At 47.7% G+C, this 21370-nt stretch overlaps 1 protein-coding gene across 1 annotated transcript in view; it reads left to right on the top strand.

The window, feature by feature from the left end:
• The window catches only part of pappab (pregnancy-associated plasma protein A, pappalysin 1b), a 146979-nt gene that overhangs the window by 41845 nt on the left and 83764 nt on the right, over window positions 1–21370 (top strand). The window contains 7 exon segments of the mRNA XM_048244582.1: window positions 1–193; window positions 6941–6985; window positions 16031–16085; window positions 17459–17677; window positions 18072–18519; window positions 19583–20012; window positions 20911–20972. Of these exon segments, the coding sequence (XP_048100539.1) occupies window positions 1–193; window positions 6941–6985; window positions 16031–16085; window positions 17459–17677; window positions 18072–18519; window positions 19583–20012; window positions 20911–20972 (1452 nt within the window).

Raw genomic sequence — 21370 nt, 5'->3', positions numbered from 1 at the left:
ATGATGACTGCACCGACTCCTTCACGCCTAACCAGGTGGCGCGGATGCACTGCTATCTGGACCTGGTCTACCAGACGTGGCGCTCGGACACTCGACCTGCGCCTGTTGCCATGGCGCCCGGCCTGCTGGACGAGTCACATGACTCCCTCACACTCGAGTGGTTCCCTCCAATCACTGGACAGTTCTTTGACAGGTGAAAATGCACTGGATGAACACACACACACACACACACACACACACACACATTTCCACACACACTTTTTAACCAAAGCGACTTTCAACAAGGGAAATCAAGGTAGAGTGCGCTAAGGACAGTTAGGGCTGCAGTGACCATCACATAGTTAGTGCTGCAGTGACCATCACATAAGGACAGTTAGTGCTGCAGTGACCATCACATAAGGACAGTTAGTGCTGCAGTGAGTTCTGCTTCCATACCCTGCATGACCATCACATGGAGTTTGACCGGGACAGCACGGTATTTAAACAAGTCATATTTCTAGGAAGGCAGCGGAGTAAATGAGCAGGCCCGTCCAACCTCCTCGCCTAGATGGACAAGGGAGAGTGTAGCAGTGTTTCACACACATGAGAATGCACTGGACGAACACAAACACACATGAGAATGCACTGATGAACACAAAGGTGAAAATTCAGATCATCTGGAATTATTCTCACAGGTCCAACATACAGCAAATCTCACATATTTAATATATTGTGTATCTCCTAGACTTAGCTCCCTACACACTAACCCTAAGTGTGGTGTGCAGAGCTTGGTAGTAGGTCCCATCCATGTGTGCATGCGTGTGTGTGTGTCAGCTTGGCAGGAGCCTCAGAGAGCGGTCAACATACCTGTGGCGTGCTGGCACTCCCTGCCCGGTACTCTTCTGTGTAGCTGAAAAAGAAAAATGTCTTTTTGTGTTTGTTTTGCTTTTGTGTTTGCGTTTGCATTTGTTTGGGTTGCGATTGCGGAAGACTTTAGTTGTAGTTAACATACCCTAGACAACGAAGAGCTTGGACCAAAGACCGCCTCGTAACAGTATTAACAGTGCATAATAAGCAGTTAACAATTCATTACTAACAGTTAGTTAACTGTTGTTATCCTTTAATAACATTAATTAACTGTTAACATGCAGCTTGTAAGTGTTAATAAGCAGCCTTTTAAGTTACTTACAAGTATATTTGTTTACAGTTAACTTGCAGCTTGTAAGTGTTAACAAGCAGCTTGTTAATGCTTGTTAATGGTGTATGAGCAACCTTCATCTCTATAAGCAGCTTGTTAATGCTTGTTAATGGTGTATGAGCAACCTTCTATCTCTATATATCTACTGTATCTGTCTATCTAGCTTAGTTTAGCTGTGAGAAATGCACCTTCAAATTGCAGAAGGTGAACCAACCCTGGCCTACAATGTGTGTGTGTGTGTGTGTTTGTGAACCCAACCTCCGCTAGAAGAACCCTGGTCTCCTGCGTTATAATGTGTGTGTGTGAACCTGTCCCTACAAGATAATGTGTGTGTGTGTGTGTGTGTGTGAACCCTGGTCTCCTGTGTTATAATGTGTGTGTGTGAACCCTGGTCTCCTGCGTTATAATATGTGTGTGTGTGTGTGTGTGTGTGTAAACCCCATCTGTAATATTGATGAAATTGTTAATTTTGATTCTATATTCCACGCCATGGGCCAACAGTTCGCACTGCCTCACCAGTCCACCATCCTAAAGCCTGTCCTGGGGAGCTTAGCACTGATGCAAAGGCTGTTATATATTATAACATGTATGAATATGAAGGAGTAAACGTAGTAGCACATGAAGGTGATAAACGTGTGAAACAAGGCCAGCGGATAAATGGAAAAACATGCTCATATGCGGAATTGGCAGCCCACTGGCATCTCTGTAGCCAAGGACTCCTGTTCAGTACTGTCACACACACACACACACACACACACACACACTATATAGACACATACACACATGCCTTCAAGCTATCTAGTAGTACTGTCACACACACACATACACACTTCTCCAGCCAGTGTTTCCTACATTGACTAATCTGTATGGGCGCCAAGCAAAATAAAAAATCACGCTACACATAAATATTCTATGTTTAATTTAATTTAATTAAATATAAGGTCAAATCCTTGCATTGCAGCTTGAGCGTTTACTTGACGCAGCCTTTCCTTGCCCCGCCTGGCCTCTCCTCGTAGCCCGCTGCCCCCGCCTTCAGAGCCTCCGCTGCCCCTCCTCTGCATGAGTACTAAAATATTCAACATTGTTAATAATATCATACATTGCATGAAGACGCTCACAATTGTTATTAAAACGCTGAAGCATCGTGACCATGCTGCGCAATTTGTTCAAACTGCTGCAAACTGAAGTTAACTCTAAGCAAGATCTTATCACAACATAGTAGGCTAAGCATTGAAGAGACCAACTGTTAAGTTATAACCTCAAGCAGTATCTCAAAGCTCATTTGATGCCGACTGTAGCATGCTTAGCCTACTTACAGCTGCTTGTCAATTCTCGTTGAAGGACTTATTTTATTGACTAGACACTGAATGTTTGTAAAATCCCTTGCTGTAAATGGAAAAAGTGTTTTCCAAAACTCAAAAGTGCTTATTCTATGAGTAGCAAACCTTTATTTAACTATGTAGAAAAATGCTATGAATTATATCCCACATCAGCAGCCTTTAAACTGTGTTACAATTGCACTGCAAGTGGTTCCCAAGGACAGGCAATCTCAGTTAGACCTATACACTACCAAGACGATGCCTCCATTGGCTCTTTAAGTTGGGGCTACCGCCAAATTGAATCCAATCTTGTGGGAAACACTGGTAGCCATGACTCCTGGAAACTATAGCACTGGGCTAAAACATATTCCAGATTTATGTGTACGTCTAGGCTGGAACCACTTGATTTAAATAGAGGCATGAAGAGGGTGACTGTGCTTTGGGCACGCACACACACATTGATCACAATAGAAAATGTTTGTGAAGGTGATGATCGTGCTTTGCACGACACATTGATCATAAATAGAAAACAGCTGGTGAAGAGGGTGACTGTGCTTTGGCAATGGTTAACATTGATCATAAATATTGCAAGAGGCACTGTGCTTTGCACGATATTATTCACAAACATGTTTGTGAAGAGGGTGACTGTGTCAGCATCATACACACATTGGATCATAAATAAATGTTTGTGAAGAGGGTGACCGTGTCATACCCACACACATTGATCATAAATAGGAAAATGTTTCAGAAGAGGGTGACTGTGCTTTAACGACACACTGACTATAAATAAATGTTTGTGAAGAGGGTGATCAAAGCTTAGCACGCATACACATTGATCATAAATAGGAAATGTTTGTGAAGAGGGTGACCGTGCCTGCGCACGACATTATCATTACTGATCATAAATAGATGTGAAGAGGTGACTGTGCTTTGCAACGATACACACATTGATCATAAACAGATGTGAAGAGGGTGACCGTCGGCACCCACACATTGATCATAAATAGATGTGTGAAGAGGACTGCGCTTTGGGCACGACACACACATTGATCGAGAACATGCGTGCGAGGACTGCCGGCACGTACACACACATTGATCATAAATAGATGTGTGTGAAGAGGGTGACTGTGCTTTGGCACGACACACACATTGATCATAAATAGATGTGTGTGAAGAGGGTGACTGCTTTGGCACGACACACACATTGATCATAAATAGATGTGTGTGAAGAGGGTGACTGTGCTTTGGCACGACACACACGCTCCATCGGCATGGCTTTGCGTCGGCCAAGTGCGTCACTCCCGGGCCGTGGAATTGCATCATGGGATCCCAGAGTATGCGGAGTCCTCGTATGGAAACTGGGCTGCATTCGCCCATCAAATAGTGCTTTCAGCACACACACACTTACAGTACACACTCACACACACACACACCTTACAGTACACACTCACACACACACACACACACACACTTATACACCACACACACACACTTACAGTACACACTCACACACACACACTTATACACTCACACTTATACACTCACACACACACACTTACAGTACACACTCACACACACACACACACACTATACACTCACACACACACACCTTACAGTACACACTCACACACACACACTTATACACTCACTTACACTCACACACACACACTTACAGTATACACTCACACACACACACACACACACTTATACACTCACACACACACACTTACAGTACACTCACACACACACACACACACTATACACTCACACACACACACTTACAGTACACTCACACACACACACACTACAGTACACTCACACACACACACACACACACACTTATACACTCACACACACACTTATACACTCACACACACACACTTACAGTACACACTCACACACACACACACTCTACAGTACACATCACACACACACACACACACACACACTTATACACTCACACACACACTTATACACTCACACACACACACTTACAGTATACTTACACACACACACACACACACACACTTACAGTATACACTCACACACACACACACTTATACACTCACACACACACACACTTACAGTATACACTCACACACACACACACACACACTTATACACTCACACACACACTTATACACTCACACACACACTGTATACACTCACACACACACACACACTCATACACTCAATCACACACTTATACACTCACACACACACACACACACTACACCACACACACACACTTATACACTCACACACACACACACACACACACACACTTATACACTCACACACACACTTATATACACACACACACACACACACACACTTACAGTATACACTCACACACACACACACACACACTTATACACTCACACACACTTATACACTCACACACACACACACACACACTTATACACTACACACACACTTATACACTCACACACACACACACACACACTTATACACACACACACACACACTTATACACTCACACACACACACTTACAGTATACACTCACACACACACACACACACACACTTATACACTCACACACACACACACACACTTATACACTCACACACTTATACACTCACACACACACACTTACAGTATACTCACACACACACACACACACTTATACACTCACACACACACATATACACTCACACACACACACACACACACACACTTATACACTCACACACACACACACACACACACTTATACACTCACACACACACGAGCATCACACACACACACTATAGTATACTCACACACACACATACATACTTTATACACTTACACACATTTATATACACTATTACACATATCTTATAGGTACACTATTATTATTAATATTATTTTATATACTTTTACACACACACTTTATATACTCTACACACACACACACACATTTCATAGTATACATTTCTCACACACCTCACACACACTGCCACCACACACACACACACACACACACACACCTACAGTATACACTCACACACACACACACACACACACACACTTATACACTCACACACACACTTATACACTCACACACACACACACACATTCATAGTACATTACGACACACACACACACACACATTACCACACCACACACACACACACACACCTCATAGCATCACACACACACTTATACACTGCTGACACACACACACACACACATTTCTCCAGCAGCACACACACACACACACCACACACACTTACACTGGGCCACACTTGCCACTCCAACACTTACACACGCGCGCACGCACACACCACACACACACCACACACACACGCACACACACACACACACCACAGGACTACCTACACACACACACACCTCATAGTATACACTCACACACACACACACTTATACACCACACACACAGCCACACCATACACTTGGGGATCAGGTGTGTGCGTGGTGCAATGGAGGGCCATGCAAGTGTGTGTGTGTGTTGGTTTCAGAGGCGGGATCAGGTGTGTGTGCACAGTGCACGGAGGCCGCGTAAGTGTCTGTGTGTGTGTGCGTTGGTTTCGTGAGAAGCGGGATCAGGTGTGCGTAGTACCTGAGGGGCCAGTGTGTAAGAGTGTGTGTGTGTGTGTGTGTGTAAGTAGTTTCCAGAGAAGGAATCAGTGTGTGCGTGGAAAATGAGGCCATGTAAGTGTGTAACCAAAAGGCTCGGAGAAGTGGGATCAAAAGCGTGGCACGAGGCCATGTGGTGTAAAAGTAGCTCAGAAGTGATTGTGTGCGTGGCACGAGGCCGTGTAAGTGTGTGTTGGTTTCCCAGAGAAGTGATCAGGAAGGGAGTGTTTGAGGGCCATGTGGTGCGTGTGTGTGTCTGTAAGTGGCTTGAGTGGACACCAGGTGTGCGGTGTCGAGGCCAGTGGCGTGTGTGTGTTGGTTTCGAGAAGCGAACGGTGTGTGCGCAGCACGAGGCAAGTGTGTGTGTGTGTCTGTGTGTAAAAGGTTTCCTAGAAGTGAACAGGTGTGTGCAGTACGAGCTGTGGGTGTGTGTCTGTGTGTGTAAAGTATTTAGAGGCGGGATCAGGTGTGTGTGCGTAATGGAGGGCCGTGCGTGTGTAAAAAGTGGTTTCAGAGAAGTGATCAGTGTAGCGTAAAATGAGGCGGTGTGTGTGTGTGTGCTGGTTTCCTGTAAGTGATCAGGTGTGTGCGTGGTACTGAGGCCATGTAAGTGTGTGTGTGTGTCTGTGTAAAGTTGCTCTCAGAGAAGGAATTAGGTGCAGGAAATGAGGCCATGTAAGTGCAGTTCAAAGTAGGCTTTAGAAGGGATCTAGTGTGCGGAAACAGCCATGTGTGTGTGTGTGTGTGTGTGTGTGTTATTTCTCAGAGAAGTGGATCAGGTGTGCGCGGCACGGAGGCCATGTGTAAGTGTGTGTGTGTGTGTGTGTGTTGGTTTCCTAGAGAAGTGGGATCAGGTGTGTGTGCGTGGTGCACGGAGGGCCATGTGTAAGTGTGTGTGTGTGTGTGTGTGTGTGTGTGTGTTGGTTTCAGGAGAAGGGATCAGGTGTGTGGTGCACGAGGGCCATGCAGAGTGTGTGTGTGTGTGTGTGTTAGTTTCAGAGAAGTGGAACTAGGTGTGTGCTGCAGTAATGAGCGTGTGTGTGTGTGTGTGGGGTGGTTTGAAGATTTGTGTGTGGCAGCTGAGGGCCGTAGTGTGTGTGTGTGTGTGTGCTGGTTTCAGAAGTGAACGGTGTGTGCGGTACGGAGGGCCGCGTGGGCGTGTGTGTGTGTCTGTGTGTGTGTTGGTTTTGGGAGAAGGGATCAGGTGTGTGTGCTGGCACTGAGGCCAGTGTATGTGTGTGTGTGTTGTTTCTGAAGTGTGACTAGGTGTGTGTGGTAATGGAAGCGTAAGTGTGTGTGTGTGTGTGTGTGTTATTTCCAGAAGTGATCAGGTGGTGCGCAGTACTGGAGGCCATGTAAGTGTACCGTGTTGGTTTCAGAAGTGGATCAGGTGTGTGTGCGGTGCACGAGGCCATGTGGGAGGGGTGTGTGTTGGCTCTGTGAGGCGGAATCAGGTAAAAGCGGCAATGAGCCGCGTGTGTGTGTGTGTGTTGGTTTCAGAGAAGTGAACGTGGTGCGGCAACGGAAATGCGTGTGTTCGTGTGTGTGCTGGTTTGTGAGGCGGATCAGTGTGTGCGGCACGAAAGGCGTGTGCGTGTGTGCTGGCTCAGCGGGATCAGTGTGGTGTGCGCAGCACCGAGTGCCGTGGGTGCGTGTGTGGCGGTTTTTGAGGGCGGGATCGTGCGCGTGGCAATTTGAGGTTGTGTGTGTGTGGCTTGGGGAAAAAGTTGGTTTCCTAGAGAAGTGGGATCAGGTGTGTGTGCGTGGTGCACGGAGGGCCATGTGTAGAGGTAGTGTGTGTGCTGGCTTCATAGTGGAACGCCAGCAAACAGGCCAGCGTGTGCGTGTGTGTGTGTGTGTTGGTTTCTAGAGGCGGGATTGTGCGCAGTACTTGAGAAGCGTGTGGCAAAAGGGTTTTAGGCGGATCGACAGGTGCGGGTGCCGAAGCCGGCGTGTGGCTCAGAGAAGTGATCAGGTGTGCGTGGTGCACGGAGGGCCATGTGCGTGTGTGTGTTACTCAGAGAAGGGACGTGTGCAAGTGAGGAATATGGTGGCAAAAGCGTTTCAGAGAAGTGACTGTGGTGTAGCATGGCACGGAGGCCATGTGTAGTAAAAGGGTTTCAGAGTAGTGATCAGGTGTGTGCGGTACGAGGCCGTGGTAGGTGTGTGTTGGTTTCAGGCGATTGCAGGTATGCGCGGCACGAGGACATAGTAGTAGAGTTATTCTGGGAGGTGCAGGACTGAGGCCATGTGCCTTCTTCCCAGACACCCCGCCTCACTGGCTCCCAGCCGGCACACACACACACACACACATATACACACACATTATTCTGAGGTGGAGCCATATATAATAATACATATATTCAAGGACACTTGTATATAATATATACGTGATGACATAATTGCCACCACACACACACACACACACACACAGGAGACTATCAACACGATCGCGACGCACGCACAGACACAATAATACCCATCGGCACAGCCATGGCAGGCGGCATACACACACACACACGGCCATGTCAACAACACACACACACACACACGCGACCGAGGAAGAGCGCCACCACACACACACATGCACACGATGACACACCAGGGTGAGCAACATACACACACGGAGGAGACAAGTCATAATACGGCACTTACGGCACAGACACACCACACACACACACACAATAATATTATCATCCGAGGGTGAGCCACAGAAATACACACACACACACACACACACACACACACACACACACACACTAAGGGTGAGCGCCATTAGTATAACACACACACACACACACACATATATATACACACACACACTAAGGGTGAGCGCATATATACACACACACACAAACCGAGGGTGAGCCACACACACACACTGAGAGAGCACACACACACACACACACACACACACACACACACACACACACACACACACACACACAGATGGTGAGCTCTACTTACACACACACACACTGAGGGTGAGCTCTACTTGCACTCATCACACACACACACACACACACACACCGAGGTGAGCTCTGCTTACACACACACCGAGGTGGGCTCTGCACACACACACACACACACACCGCTTCTCCTACAGCCACTAGTACACACACACACACACACACACACACACACACACACACACCAAGGTGGCGTGCTGCACACACACCGAGTTGAGCTCTGCTTGCACACACACACACACACACACGTGAGCTCTGCCCGCACACACACACACACTGAGGGGTGAGCTCACTTGCCTCATCACACACACACACACACCGTACACACACACACCGGTGACTCAACTTGCACTCAACTGTGCACACACACCCTTAACCTCCACCACAACTCTCACATTCTCTTCACTATTTCCTCCTCTCCTCCTCCACCTTGTCTTGTCTCCTCTCCTCCTCCACCTTGTCTTGTCTCCTCTCCTCCTCCATCTTGTCTTGTCTCCTCTCTCCTCTCCACCTTATACATCTCCTCCTCCTTGTCTTGTCTCCTCCTCCTCCACCTTGTCTTGTCTCCTCTCCTCCTCCATCTTGTCTTGTCTCTCCTCCTCCACCTTGTCTTGTCTCCTCCTCCATCTTGTCTTGTCTCCTCTCCTCCTCCACCTTGTCTTGTCTCCTCTCCTCCTCCATCTTGTCTTGTCTCCTCTCCTCCTCCACCTTGTCTTGTCTCCTCCTCCATCTTGTCTTGTCTCCTCTCCTCCTCCACCTTGTCTTGTCTCCTCTCCTCCTCCACCTTGTCTTGTCTCCTCTCCTCCTCCATCTTGTCTTGTCTCCTCCTCCATCTTGTCTTGTCTCCTCTCCTCCTCCACCTTGTCTTGTCTCCTCCTCCACCTTGTCTTGTCTTGTCTCCTCCTCCACCTTGTCTTGTCTCCTCCTCCATCTTGTCTTGTCTTGTCTCCTCCTCCTCCATCTTGTCTCCTCCTCCACCTTGTCTTGTCTCCTCCTCCATCTTGTCTTGTCTTGTCTCCTCCTCCTCCATCTTGTCTCCTCCTCCACCTTGTCTTGTCTCCTCCTCCATCTTGTCTTGTCTCCTCCTCCATCTTGTCTTGTCCTCTCCTCCTCCACCTTGTCTTGTCTCCTCCTCCACCTTGTCTTGTCTTGTCTCCTCCTCCACCTTGTCTTGTCTCCTCCTCCATCTTGTCTTGTCTCCTCCTCCATCTTGTCTCCTCCTCCACCTTGTCTTGTCTCCTCCTCCATCTTGTCTTGTCTCCTCATTTTGTCACTTTTCTTATTTCCTCTGCACTCCCCTCTTCTCTTTTTCTTTCCCTCTACTTTTCTCTCCACATCTTCTCTCTCCTCTTCTCTCCTCTCCTCCTCTTTTCTCCTCTCCTCCCCTCCTCTCCTCTCCTCTCCCCTCCTCTCCTCTCCCCACCTCTCCTCTCTCCTCCTCTCCTCACCTCTCCTCTCTGCACCTCTCCCCTCCCCTCCTCTCCTCTCCTCTCCTCTCCTCCTCTCCTCTCCCTCCTCTCCTCTCCTCTCCTCCTCTCTCCTCCTCCTCTCCTCCTCCTCCTCTCCTCCTCCTCCTCCTCCTCTCCTCCTCTCCTCCTCCCTCCCTCCTCTCCTCTCCTCTCCTCTCTCCTCTCCCTCCTCTCCTCTCCTCTCTCCTCTCCTCCTCCTCTCCTCCCCTCCTCCTCTCCTCCTCTCCTCTCCCCTCCTCTCCTCTCCTCCCACCTCTCCTCTCTCCTCCTCTCCTCACCTCTCCTCTCTGCACCTCTCCTCTCCTCTCCTCTCCCCTGATCTTCTCTCTCCTCTCCTCTCCCCTCCTCTCTACTCTTCTCTCTTCTTTTCCATCTCATCCTTTCATCTCCTCTCCTCTTCTCTGTCCATCTCTCCTTTCCTCCTGTCTTCTACTCTCTCCAGAGAGAGAGAGAGTGACGTCTTCGCCAGGACACACAGCTGGCTTAGTACGGAGAGCAAACAAACAGCATCAAATAACAAACAAACAACAAACAAACAACTAACAACATTAAACAGCATCCGGAATGACAGGAATTCCAGTTGGTTTGCTGTAATAAGCTGTAAGAACTCCCCCAAGAGGCGATGATCACCACAAGTGGGCTGGTTTATTCTTCCTATTCCTTGCAAAGCGATCTAAATCACTGACATTCCCCCATATTCATCATTTTAACATGGAAATCATCAAAGAACACTGTTACGTAAGCATGATGTGTCACAGCTGTTGACAGTTCTTAGAAACGGGATTGGAATCACATCACTTTTTAATAATTTCCAAAATAACTTTATGACGGGGAATGACTGTCAGTGGGTATTGGACAGGGGAGAAAGACTTATCTTTACGATCGTGTGGACAGGTCTTGGACTGAGGCAGCCTGTTTGGGCTTAAACAGATGGGCCGAGTTCTGTCCCAAGAAACCCTCGCGGAGCGGCAATAGAAAAAACCTCAATCACAGAAGGGCTGCCCACAGTTCCAATTTTTCTCAATGTGTTTATTTCAGGAGAAGAGGGCATATACATATATCATAAACATCGTCCATAGAGCTTTCCACACATCAAGGGTTCTGACTCATGTTTTCCTGCAGATATTCCCCTGACAGGACGTGACACAGGGCCAGTCGAAGGGTCAGCCAAGATGGGCTATCTGGGAGAGAGGCTGCCCGCTCCCCTAAATTACACAGGGTCAGCAGCCATGATGGGCTATCTGGGAGAGAGGCTGCCCGCTACCCTAAATGACCCAGCTGGTGACATCAGCGTATAAGATGCAAAGAGCACGCGCGCCAATTCCAGTGAGCTAGCATGGAGCTGAGGAGGCCGAATCTCAACTTTGAACTCAGGAACCCATAAATTAGAATGAAGGATTGTCACTTATTCTCTGGGTCCAAGATGGAGTCAGTTTACTCACACATGCACACACACATACACACACACACACACACACACACACACAATGTTCTGATGTGAGTGCAGTTTTTGCTAATCATTTTAGGGTCCCAAATGAGTTCCTTTTCTTCCATGATGTCTTAGCTAGACTATGACTGAGTTACTTTTCCTCCAATCTTGGTATCTTTGGTATCTGGTGGATGGGTGACTTCAGGCTCTCGCTCTCTGTATAAGTTCAGTAGTGCCTCCAGCTCATATCTCAGTAGTGCCTCTTCACCTCATATCTCAGTAGTGCCTCCACCTCATATCTCAGTAGTGTCTCTTCACTTCATATCTCAGTAGTGCCCTTCACCTCATATCTCAGTAGTGTCTATTCACCTCATATCTCAGTAGTGCCTCCACCTCATATCTCAGTAGTGTCTTCACCTCATATCGAGTAGTGCCTCTCCATCTCATATCGAAGTAGTGCCTCTTCATCTCATATCGAAGTAGTGCCTCTTTACCTCATATCGCAGTAGTGCCTCTTCATCTCATATCTCTTATCTCTACCTAGTTCAGTAGTGTCTCTTCATCTCATATCTCCAGTAGGCCTCTTCATCTCATATCTCAGTAGTGTCTATTCACCTCAAATCTCAGTATTGCCTCTTTATCTCATATCTCAGTAGTGTCTATTCACCTCATATCTCAGTAGTGCCTCTTCATCGCATATCTCAGTAGTGCCTCTTCATCTCGTATCTCTACCTAGTCCCTGCTAGTTTCTAGGGGTGAGTGTAGAGGTAGCCAGCGGATATGTATCTGTGCAGTATGTGCATTGGGCAAACCTCCGTCCCAACGCCATAAGAGACGTGCTAGTAAGAGACGTGCTAGTAAGAGATGTTAGCACTCATGGGTTTTAGCTCAAGAGACATGGTAGTAAGAGATGTTTGCACTCATGGGTTTTAGCTCCTTAAGAGACGTGCTAGTAAGAGATGTTAGCACTCATGGGTATAAGCTCCTTAAGAGACGTGCTAGTAAGAGATGTTAGCACTCATGGGTGTTGGCTTCCTTGCTAGCGCGCTCTCCTCCCAATCTGAGGTGCTGCAGCTTGAGGACGAAGGGTGGGTGTGTGCAGGGCTGAAGCTGGGGTCAATGGCGCAGATTACACTAGCGTGATGTTTTATTAAAGGATCCCCATTAACTTGTGCCATAACAGTTCGCTAGTCTTCCTGGGGTCCACATCAAATCCACATTCTCACAAGTATATTTAAATATAAGTATATATACTCTTTTGATCCAGTGAGGGAAATGTGGTCTCTGCATTTATCCCAATCTGTGAATTAGTGAAACACAAACAGCACACAGTGAACACACAGTGAGGTGAAGCACACTAATCTCGCCCAGTGAGCTGCCTGCTACAGCATTTCGAGGGGGAGCAGTGAGGGGTTAGGTGCCTTGCTCAAGGGCACTTCAGCCGTGGATATGGGCATGGGAGAGCAGTACTCAACCACTTCCCCTGACCACATTTGTCCTACTGGTCGGGGATCAAACCGGCAACCCTTTGGTTACAAGCCCAAAGCCCTAACCAGTAGGCCACGGCTGCCCCACAATACCAAACAAGTAATACTCAATACAGTCGTACAACAACTATAACAGTGAAAATACATGACAAAAGTGCAGCACATAGTGCATTTGACATACTAAACACATAAAAAACTATACAGTTTAAACCATCAAGTACATCTTTAATCTCTTTTTGAAGGATATTTTGCTCTTTTTCCGACGGATATCAAGTGGTAATTCATTCCAAATTTGACTTGCTCCATAAAGCACTGTTCTTTTCAGCGAAATAGTTCTTGGATGAGCTTGCACAATATCAACATGGCCTGCCTTGCTAGCATTACAGTATGTTTATGCACAAAACGATTTGATCTTTCATGAACTCAGGTCTGTGTATTCTCAATGTGTTGCTAAGAAATGTCACTGTGCTTGAGGTCAGCCTCTTTTCAACATTGAGTCATGATAGGCTAGACTGCATCTTGAGCATGCTAGTTCTAGACGAGCAACCTAGAACAAGCCTAGCAGTAGTTGTTCTGAACAACTTCAATTTTTGTCAGATCTCTTCTTGTGGCTGAGGCCTAGACCACTGAACAGTAATCCAGGTAGGATGATATTAATGATCTACAGACTATATAAATCAGTAGTTTCACCTTCTCCACTGGTTCAGTGGGCTCTTTGGCCGCATATAAATCCAATTTTGGACTAGCAGCCAGTTTGTGTCTAGACCCTAAAATAATGCTCTTAGTTTTAGATGTGTTCAAGACAAGCTTGTTTGATATAATCCATTCATGCACAATTTCTAGTTCTTGTGATACAACTTCTTTGAGTTCATTATATGTATTAGCTGCATAATACATTGTAGAATCACTTGCATACATCACCCAGGATCTCCTCTCCTCCCCTCTCCTCTCTTTTCTTCTCCTCCCTCCTCCTCTCTTCTCCTCCTCTCCTCTCTTCTCTTCTCCTCTTCTCCTCTCTTCTCCTCTCCTCTCTTCTCTTCTCTCCTCCTCTCTTCTCCTCCCCTCTCTTTTCTTCTCTCCTCCTCTCCTCTCTTCTCTTCTCCTCTTCTCCTCTCCTCTCCTCTCTTGTCTTCTCTCCTCCTCTCTTCTCCTCCCCTCTCTTTTCTTTCCTCCTCTCCTCTCTTCTCCTCCTCTCCTCCTCCCCTCTTCTCCTCTCCTCTCCATCCCTCTCCTCTCTTCTCTTCTCCTTTCCTCTCTCTTCTTCTCCTCCTTCTCCTCTCTCTTCTCCTCCCTCTCCTCTCCCTGCCTCTCCTCTCCTCCTCTCCTCTCCTCTCTTCTTCTCCTCCCTCTCCTCTCTCTTCTCCTCCTCTCCTCTCTCTTCTTCTCCTCCCTCTCCTCTCTCTTCTTCTCCTCCCTCTCCTCTCTCTTCTCCTCCTCTCCTCTCCTCTCTCTTCTCCTCCTCTCCTCTCCCTGCCTCTCCTCTCCTCTACAATGGAGGCTGGTTCACGGGGCCATAGCTACAAACAGACACATGGCACACCTTAGTCCAGTAGTTGGGAGGTGTGTGTGTGTGTGTGTGTGTGTGCCACATGGCACACCTTAGTCCAGTAGTTGGGAGGGTGTGTGTGTGTGTGCGTGTGTGTGTGCGTGTGTGTGTGCCTTAGTCCACCTTAGTCCAGCGGTTGGAAGGGGGTGTTTGTTTTGTGGGGCTGATGAGACGGTTGAGCACCTGTTTATGTGCTGTGATAGGGCTGGGGGGGGCTTTTGAGCTCTTGAATGGGTGGTTGGGGAAGTTTGGGGGTAGCTTTTTTCTCATTTTTTTTATTTGGGGCCCAATGTATCAGGTGAGGAGGAGGAGGAGGTGTATTTGGTGAATGTCTTGTTGGGGCAGCAAAGTTGGCTGTCTGGAAGAGCAGGAAGAGCAGGATGTTGGGCAGTGGAACAGTCCACCCGGTGGAGGATCTTAAGGGGATGGTGGATGATCTTAAGGGGATGGTGGAGGTTCTTAAGGGGATGGTGGAGGATTTTAAGGGGATGGTGGATGATCTTAAGGGGATGGTGGAGGTTCTTAAGGGGATGGTGGATGATCTTAAGGGGATGGTGGAGGTTCTTAAAGGGATGGTGGAGGTGGAGGGATGGTGGATGCTGGAGGGATCTTAAGGGGATGGTGGTGGAGGATCTTAAAGGGGATGGTGGAGGATCTTAAAGGGATGGTGGAGGTTCTTAAGGGGATGGTGGAGGTGGAGGATCTTAAGGGGATGGTGGAGGATCTTAAAGTATAGTATAGTATTAGTATAGAGTCTTTATTGTCATATAAGGATATTCTTTTTCACACATATCATTGTTACATTCCATGCAGGATGTACACAGCCTCATACATATAACATATAACATATAACACCCCCCCCCCCCAATTCCCTCCCTCCTCAACACCATACAAGCAAAAAGGTGGACAGTGCAGACAACATAAAACACAAAAGAATAGGGGGAATGGGTAATTGTCACAGGAGTTTGTTTAGTGCAGTGATTGCTGAGGGTATAAAACTTTTCTTAAAGTGTGCTCTTTTCCAGTCCAGGGCTCTGTATCTGCAGCCAGATGGGAGTAGGGTGAAGAACCGGTTCAGGGGGATGGTCAGGGCTGCTTACTATGCTGCGGGCAAAGGCGTGTGGTGGCTGTGTCATTTGCATCAGTGAGGCTGGGGGTGGGAAGCTGTATTATCTTGGATGCTAAGGGCAGTTGTGGCCCACTGGTTAGCACTCTGGACTTGTAGCCGGAGGGTTGCCGGTTCAAGCCCCGACCAGTGTGCCGCGGCTGAGGTGCCCTTGAGCAAGGCACCTAACCCCTCACTGCTCCATCGAGCCCGTTGAAGCAGGCAGCTCACTGGGGGTGTGTGCTTCACCTCACCTGTGCTGAGTGTGTTTCACTAATTCACCCGATTAGGTTAAATGCAGAGACCAAATTTCCCTCACGGGATCAAAAAAGTATATATATATATATATATAAGTGTGAGATTTTAATGAGTTTGTTCTTGCTGGTGACATTTAGTATGGTGAAGAAACAGGGGGAGCAATAGAGTAGAAGGGGTTGGATGATGCTTTTGTAGAGTAGCAGAAGGAGATGGGGGGCAACATACAGTGATCTTAGCTTGCGTATTGCATACAGTCTCTGTTGTGCACATTTCTGTGTGATGGTGACATGTTCATTGAAGTTAAGCTTATTGTCAATGGTGAGACCAAGATATTTGAAAGTGCTGACCTGTGCAACTGGTTGGCCATGGATGGTGATGTGAGTGAGTCCAGGGGTGATTTTGATGCATGAATGACCAGTTCTTTTGTCTTGTCAATGTTGAGTTGGAGGTAGTTATCAGCACCACAGTGCAAAATCTGTGATGGACTGGTGGTAAGCTGTGATGGAACTGTTGTCTGTAAGTAGTCCTACTATGGCTGTGTCATCTGCATATTTGTAGTAAGTGGTGTTGGGTATTGAACTCTGGCAGTCATTGTAAAAGTGTGTACAGGAAGGGACTGAGCACATAACCTTGGGGGTTTCAGTGTTGGTGATGATGGTTGATGATGTTGTTGATGATGTTCACTGTCTGTGGCCTGTTGCTGAGAAGTTGTTTATCCAGTGGATGAGGAGAGTGGTGACATTCAGGTGCTGTAGTTTCTTGATGAGTTGATGGGCTGGATTGTATTGAATGCGGAGCTGAAGTCAACAAACAGAACTGAGGCAAAGTTATGGGGAGTCTGGAGGTGGTGAAGGAGGGAGTGGAGAAGGCATGCCACTCGTCCTCTGTCCCCACCCGGGTATACAAAGTGGTATGGGTCCAGTTGTGTGCTGACAGCAGGTAAGATGAGTTGTAGTATGATTTTCTCCATGCATTTCATGATTATTGGGGTGAGTGCTAACGACGGAAGTGGTTGGGCTCTGAGGGGCGTGGTTTCTTGGGTACAGGTGTAATGGTTGATGTTTTCTAGAGGTGGGTATTGTTGCTGTCCTGTAGGATTCCCAGAAGATGGAGTGGAAGATGGGAGAGAGCTCCATTCGCAGCACTTCAGCACCTTGCCGGGATGCCATCTGGCCCTGGTGCCTTGCCAACTTTGCACCTGGCCAGCTGCTGCTGCACATCCTCCTCTGTGAAGGGCCGGATGGTGAGGTTCATGGGAGGGAGGGTTCTGAGAAGTTCCTCACAGGTGGGGGTGTGGTCATGGGTGTCGAACCGGTTGAAGAAACTGTTTAGGGTGTTTGCAAGATGAAGAGGGTCCGAGCTTGGTTGGTGATGGTGGTTATGTTCTTGACCTGTAAGTTTCTTGATTCTCTGGAATGCTTGTTTTGTGTTCATGTTGCTAAACTCCTGCTCCAGTTTGTTTTTATATTGCATTTTGGCTCTGATGATGTCATTCTTTATTTGTCTGTTGAGTATTGGGATGGTGGAGGTTCTTAACGGGATGGTGGATGATCTTAAGGGGATGGTGGAGGTGGAGGTTGTTAAGGGGATGGTGGAGGTGGAGGATCTTAAGGGGATGGTGGAGGTGGAGGATCTTAAGGGGCTGGTGGAGGTTCTTAACGGGATGGTGGATGATCTTAAGGGGTTGGTGGAGGTGGAGGATCTTTAGGGGATGGTGGAGGTGGAGGATCTTAAAGGGATGGTGGAGGATCTTAAGGGGATGGTGGAGGATCTTAAGGGGATGGTGGAGGTTCTTAAGGGGATGGTGGAGGCGGAGGATCTTAAAGGGATGGTGGAGGATCTTAAGGGGATGGTGGAGGTTCTTAAGGGGATGGTGGAGGTGGAGGATCTTAAAGGGATGGTGGAGGTGGAGGATCTTAAAGGGATGGTGGAGGATCTTAAGGGGATGGTGGAGGTTCTTAAGGGGATGGTGGAGGATCTTAAGGGGATGGTGGAGGTTCTTAAGGGGATGGTGGAGGATCTTAAGGGGATGGTGGAGGTGGAGGATCTTAAGGGGATGGTGGAGGTGGATGTTCTTAAAGGGATGGTGGAGGATCTTAAGGGGATGGTGGAGGTTCTTAAGGGGATAGTGGAGGTTCTTAAGGGGATGGTGGCTGGTCGTTCTCTTACTGTAGCCTGGATAAGAACATTGAGGGGTTTCTGGATGTGTGGGGGGTTGTGTGAGAGTGGGGGGTGGGGGCGGGGGTAATCTGGTGATTTTTAACATATGATGTATTGGGACTTTTATGTGTGTATGTATTTATGTATGTTTGTATGGTGTTGCGCTCTGTATGAGGTGCGTCTTGATTTCATGGGTTGAGGAATGATCCAATAAATGGCATTTGAAACCTCTCCTCTCCCCTCCTCTCTTTTCTTCTCCTCTCCTGTCCTCTCCTCTCTCCCCCTCCTCTCTTTTCTTCTCTTCTCCTCTCCTCTCTCTCTCTCCCCTCCTTTCTCTCTACCCTCCTCTCTTGTCTTCTCTCCTCTCTCCTCTCCTTCCCTCTCTTCTCTCCATCTGAGAGACTGGGAGACGTAAAGAGTCAACTTTCCACTGTTTACTATCTTACACACACACACACACACACACACACACACACACACAGACACACATACGCACACACACACACACAGACACACAGACACACATACACACAGACACAAACACACACACACACAGAGACACACATACGCACACATACACACACACACATACACACACACACACACACACACACACACACACACACACAGACGTGCCTTTGACAGTCGGCAGCTGTTCTGGGTCCAGCAGGCAGACAGCAGCTATCGTCTGTCCCTGCTTCAGAGGGGAAACGAACCTACTCGAGGGAAACACTCATAAACACATGCATACTCTCTCTCTACTCCAGTGGTTGGGAGGGGGTGTGTGCGTGTGTGTGTGTGTGCCACATGGCACACCTTAGTCCAGTGGTTGGGAGGGTGTGTGTGTGTGTGTGTGTGTGCGTGTGTGTGTGTGCCACATGGCACACCTTAGTCCAGCGGTTGGGAGGGGGTGTTTGTTTTGTGGGGCTGATGAGACGGTTGAGCACCTGTTTATGTGCTGTGATAGGGCTGGGGGGGGGGGTTGAGCTCTTGAATGGGTGGTTGGGGAAGTTGGGGGTAGGTTTCTCATCGCCTTTTTATTGGGGCCCAATGTATCAGGTGAGGAGGAGGAGGAGGAGGAGGAGGTGTATTTGGTGAATGTCTTGTTGGGGCAGCAAAGTTGGCTGTCTGGAAGAGCAGGAAGAGCAGGATGTTGGGCACTGGAACAGTCCTTCTTAAGGGGATGGTGGAGGATCTTAAGGGGATGGTGGATGGTGGAGGATCTTAAGGGGATGGTGGAGGTTCTTAAGGGGATGGTGGAGGATCTTAAGGGGATGGTGGAGGATCTTAAGGGGATGGTGGAGGATCTTAAGGGGATGGTGGAGGTTCTTAACGGGATGGTGGAGGATCTTAAGGGGATGGTGGAGGATCTTAAGGGGATGCTGGAGGATCTTAAGGGGATGATGGTGGAGGTTCTTAAGGGGATGGTGGAGGTTCTTAACGGGATGGTGGAGGTTCTTAAGGGGATGGTGGAGGATCTTAAGGGGATGCTGGAGGATTGACAGCCGGCAGCTGTTCTGGGTCCAGCAGGCAGACAGCAGCAATCGTCTGTCCCTGCTTCAGAGGGGAAACGAACCTTTCGAGGGAAACACTCATAAACACATGCATACTCTCTCTCTCTCTCTCTCTCTCTCTCACACACACACACATATACACACGTACACACACACCATCTTTAAGACAACTCACTGAACCCAACAGCACCATAACAACCCCACCCTCCTTGCACGTGTGCACCCCCCACCCCACCACATTGCACACACACACACAACACACACACACCATATTTACACTTTCTGAACCAAGAAGCACTAACACACCCTACCATTCCTTACCTTATGCTGTAGTGACACACACACACACACACCATATTTACTACACTTACTGAACCCAAAAGCACTAACACACCCTACCATTCCTTACCTTATGCTGTAGTGACTAGGGTTGCAAAGGGGCTGAAAATTTCCGGAAAGTTTCCGGTAAATTTCCATGGGAAGTTAAGCTGGGGAATTTTGGAAATATTCCATATTGGAAACTTTCCATGGGAATTATGGGAATTATGGGAATTAATGGGAATTTAGGGGAACTAACTGGGAATTAATTGTAATGTAATCGAATTGTATCATATCCAAGCATAAATATAAACAGAAGTCATAAGAAAACATCCATGCAAAATGTTTTTAACAGATATTTCAACAGATTTATTTGTAAGTAGAAAAGAACAAGTTATAAATATTTTATTGAATATTGAACATCACTTGTTTCATGGAAGAACAAAAACAGGAATGTTGGGTTAAATATTACTCATCCCCCAACCCCACTCATTCAAAAATGCTGCGAACCTTTTGTTCGATGTTGCGAACCTTTGTGTGCGTGTTCCCAAACAGGGACCAGTTGCGCTCGGAGGCGGCTGATGATGGTGGGATTTGGAGGATGATGCAGGCTACTGGTGCGAGGGCCTCAGATGCACAAAGTCCCTTCCACCAGGTGGCTGCAGATATGTGCTGGCATGACTGCCATATTCCATCCCCTTTCCAAAGGCCTTGCTTTGTTCGATACTTTGCCAAACTGCCTAGAACTTTGCCTTTATCAAGACCCAGGTGGTCAGACATGGCTGTGATGACCACATAGGCACCGTTAATCTCTTCCCAGAAAGTATGCCCCTGTCATATTTTGGGTCCAGCATGTGCAGCTGCTGCATGCACCGACTTCATGCAGAATTCCCTCCGCTTTTCCAATGACTTGACCACAGCAGTTTCCTCTGCTTTCAGTAGTAGGGAAGTGGGCAGGACTGTCTGTATTTCTTCTTTGAGTTCTGCAAAAAGCCACTGGACATCTGATAGGATT

Source organism: Alosa alosa, chromosome 5 (genome assembly GCF_017589495.1).
Source record: "Alosa alosa isolate M-15738 ecotype Scorff River chromosome 5, AALO_Geno_1.1, whole genome shotgun sequence".
Taxonomy (NCBI): domain Eukaryota; kingdom Metazoa; phylum Chordata; class Actinopteri; order Clupeiformes; family Clupeidae; genus Alosa; species Alosa alosa.
This window is presented reverse-complemented; position numbering and strand designations above follow the sequence as displayed.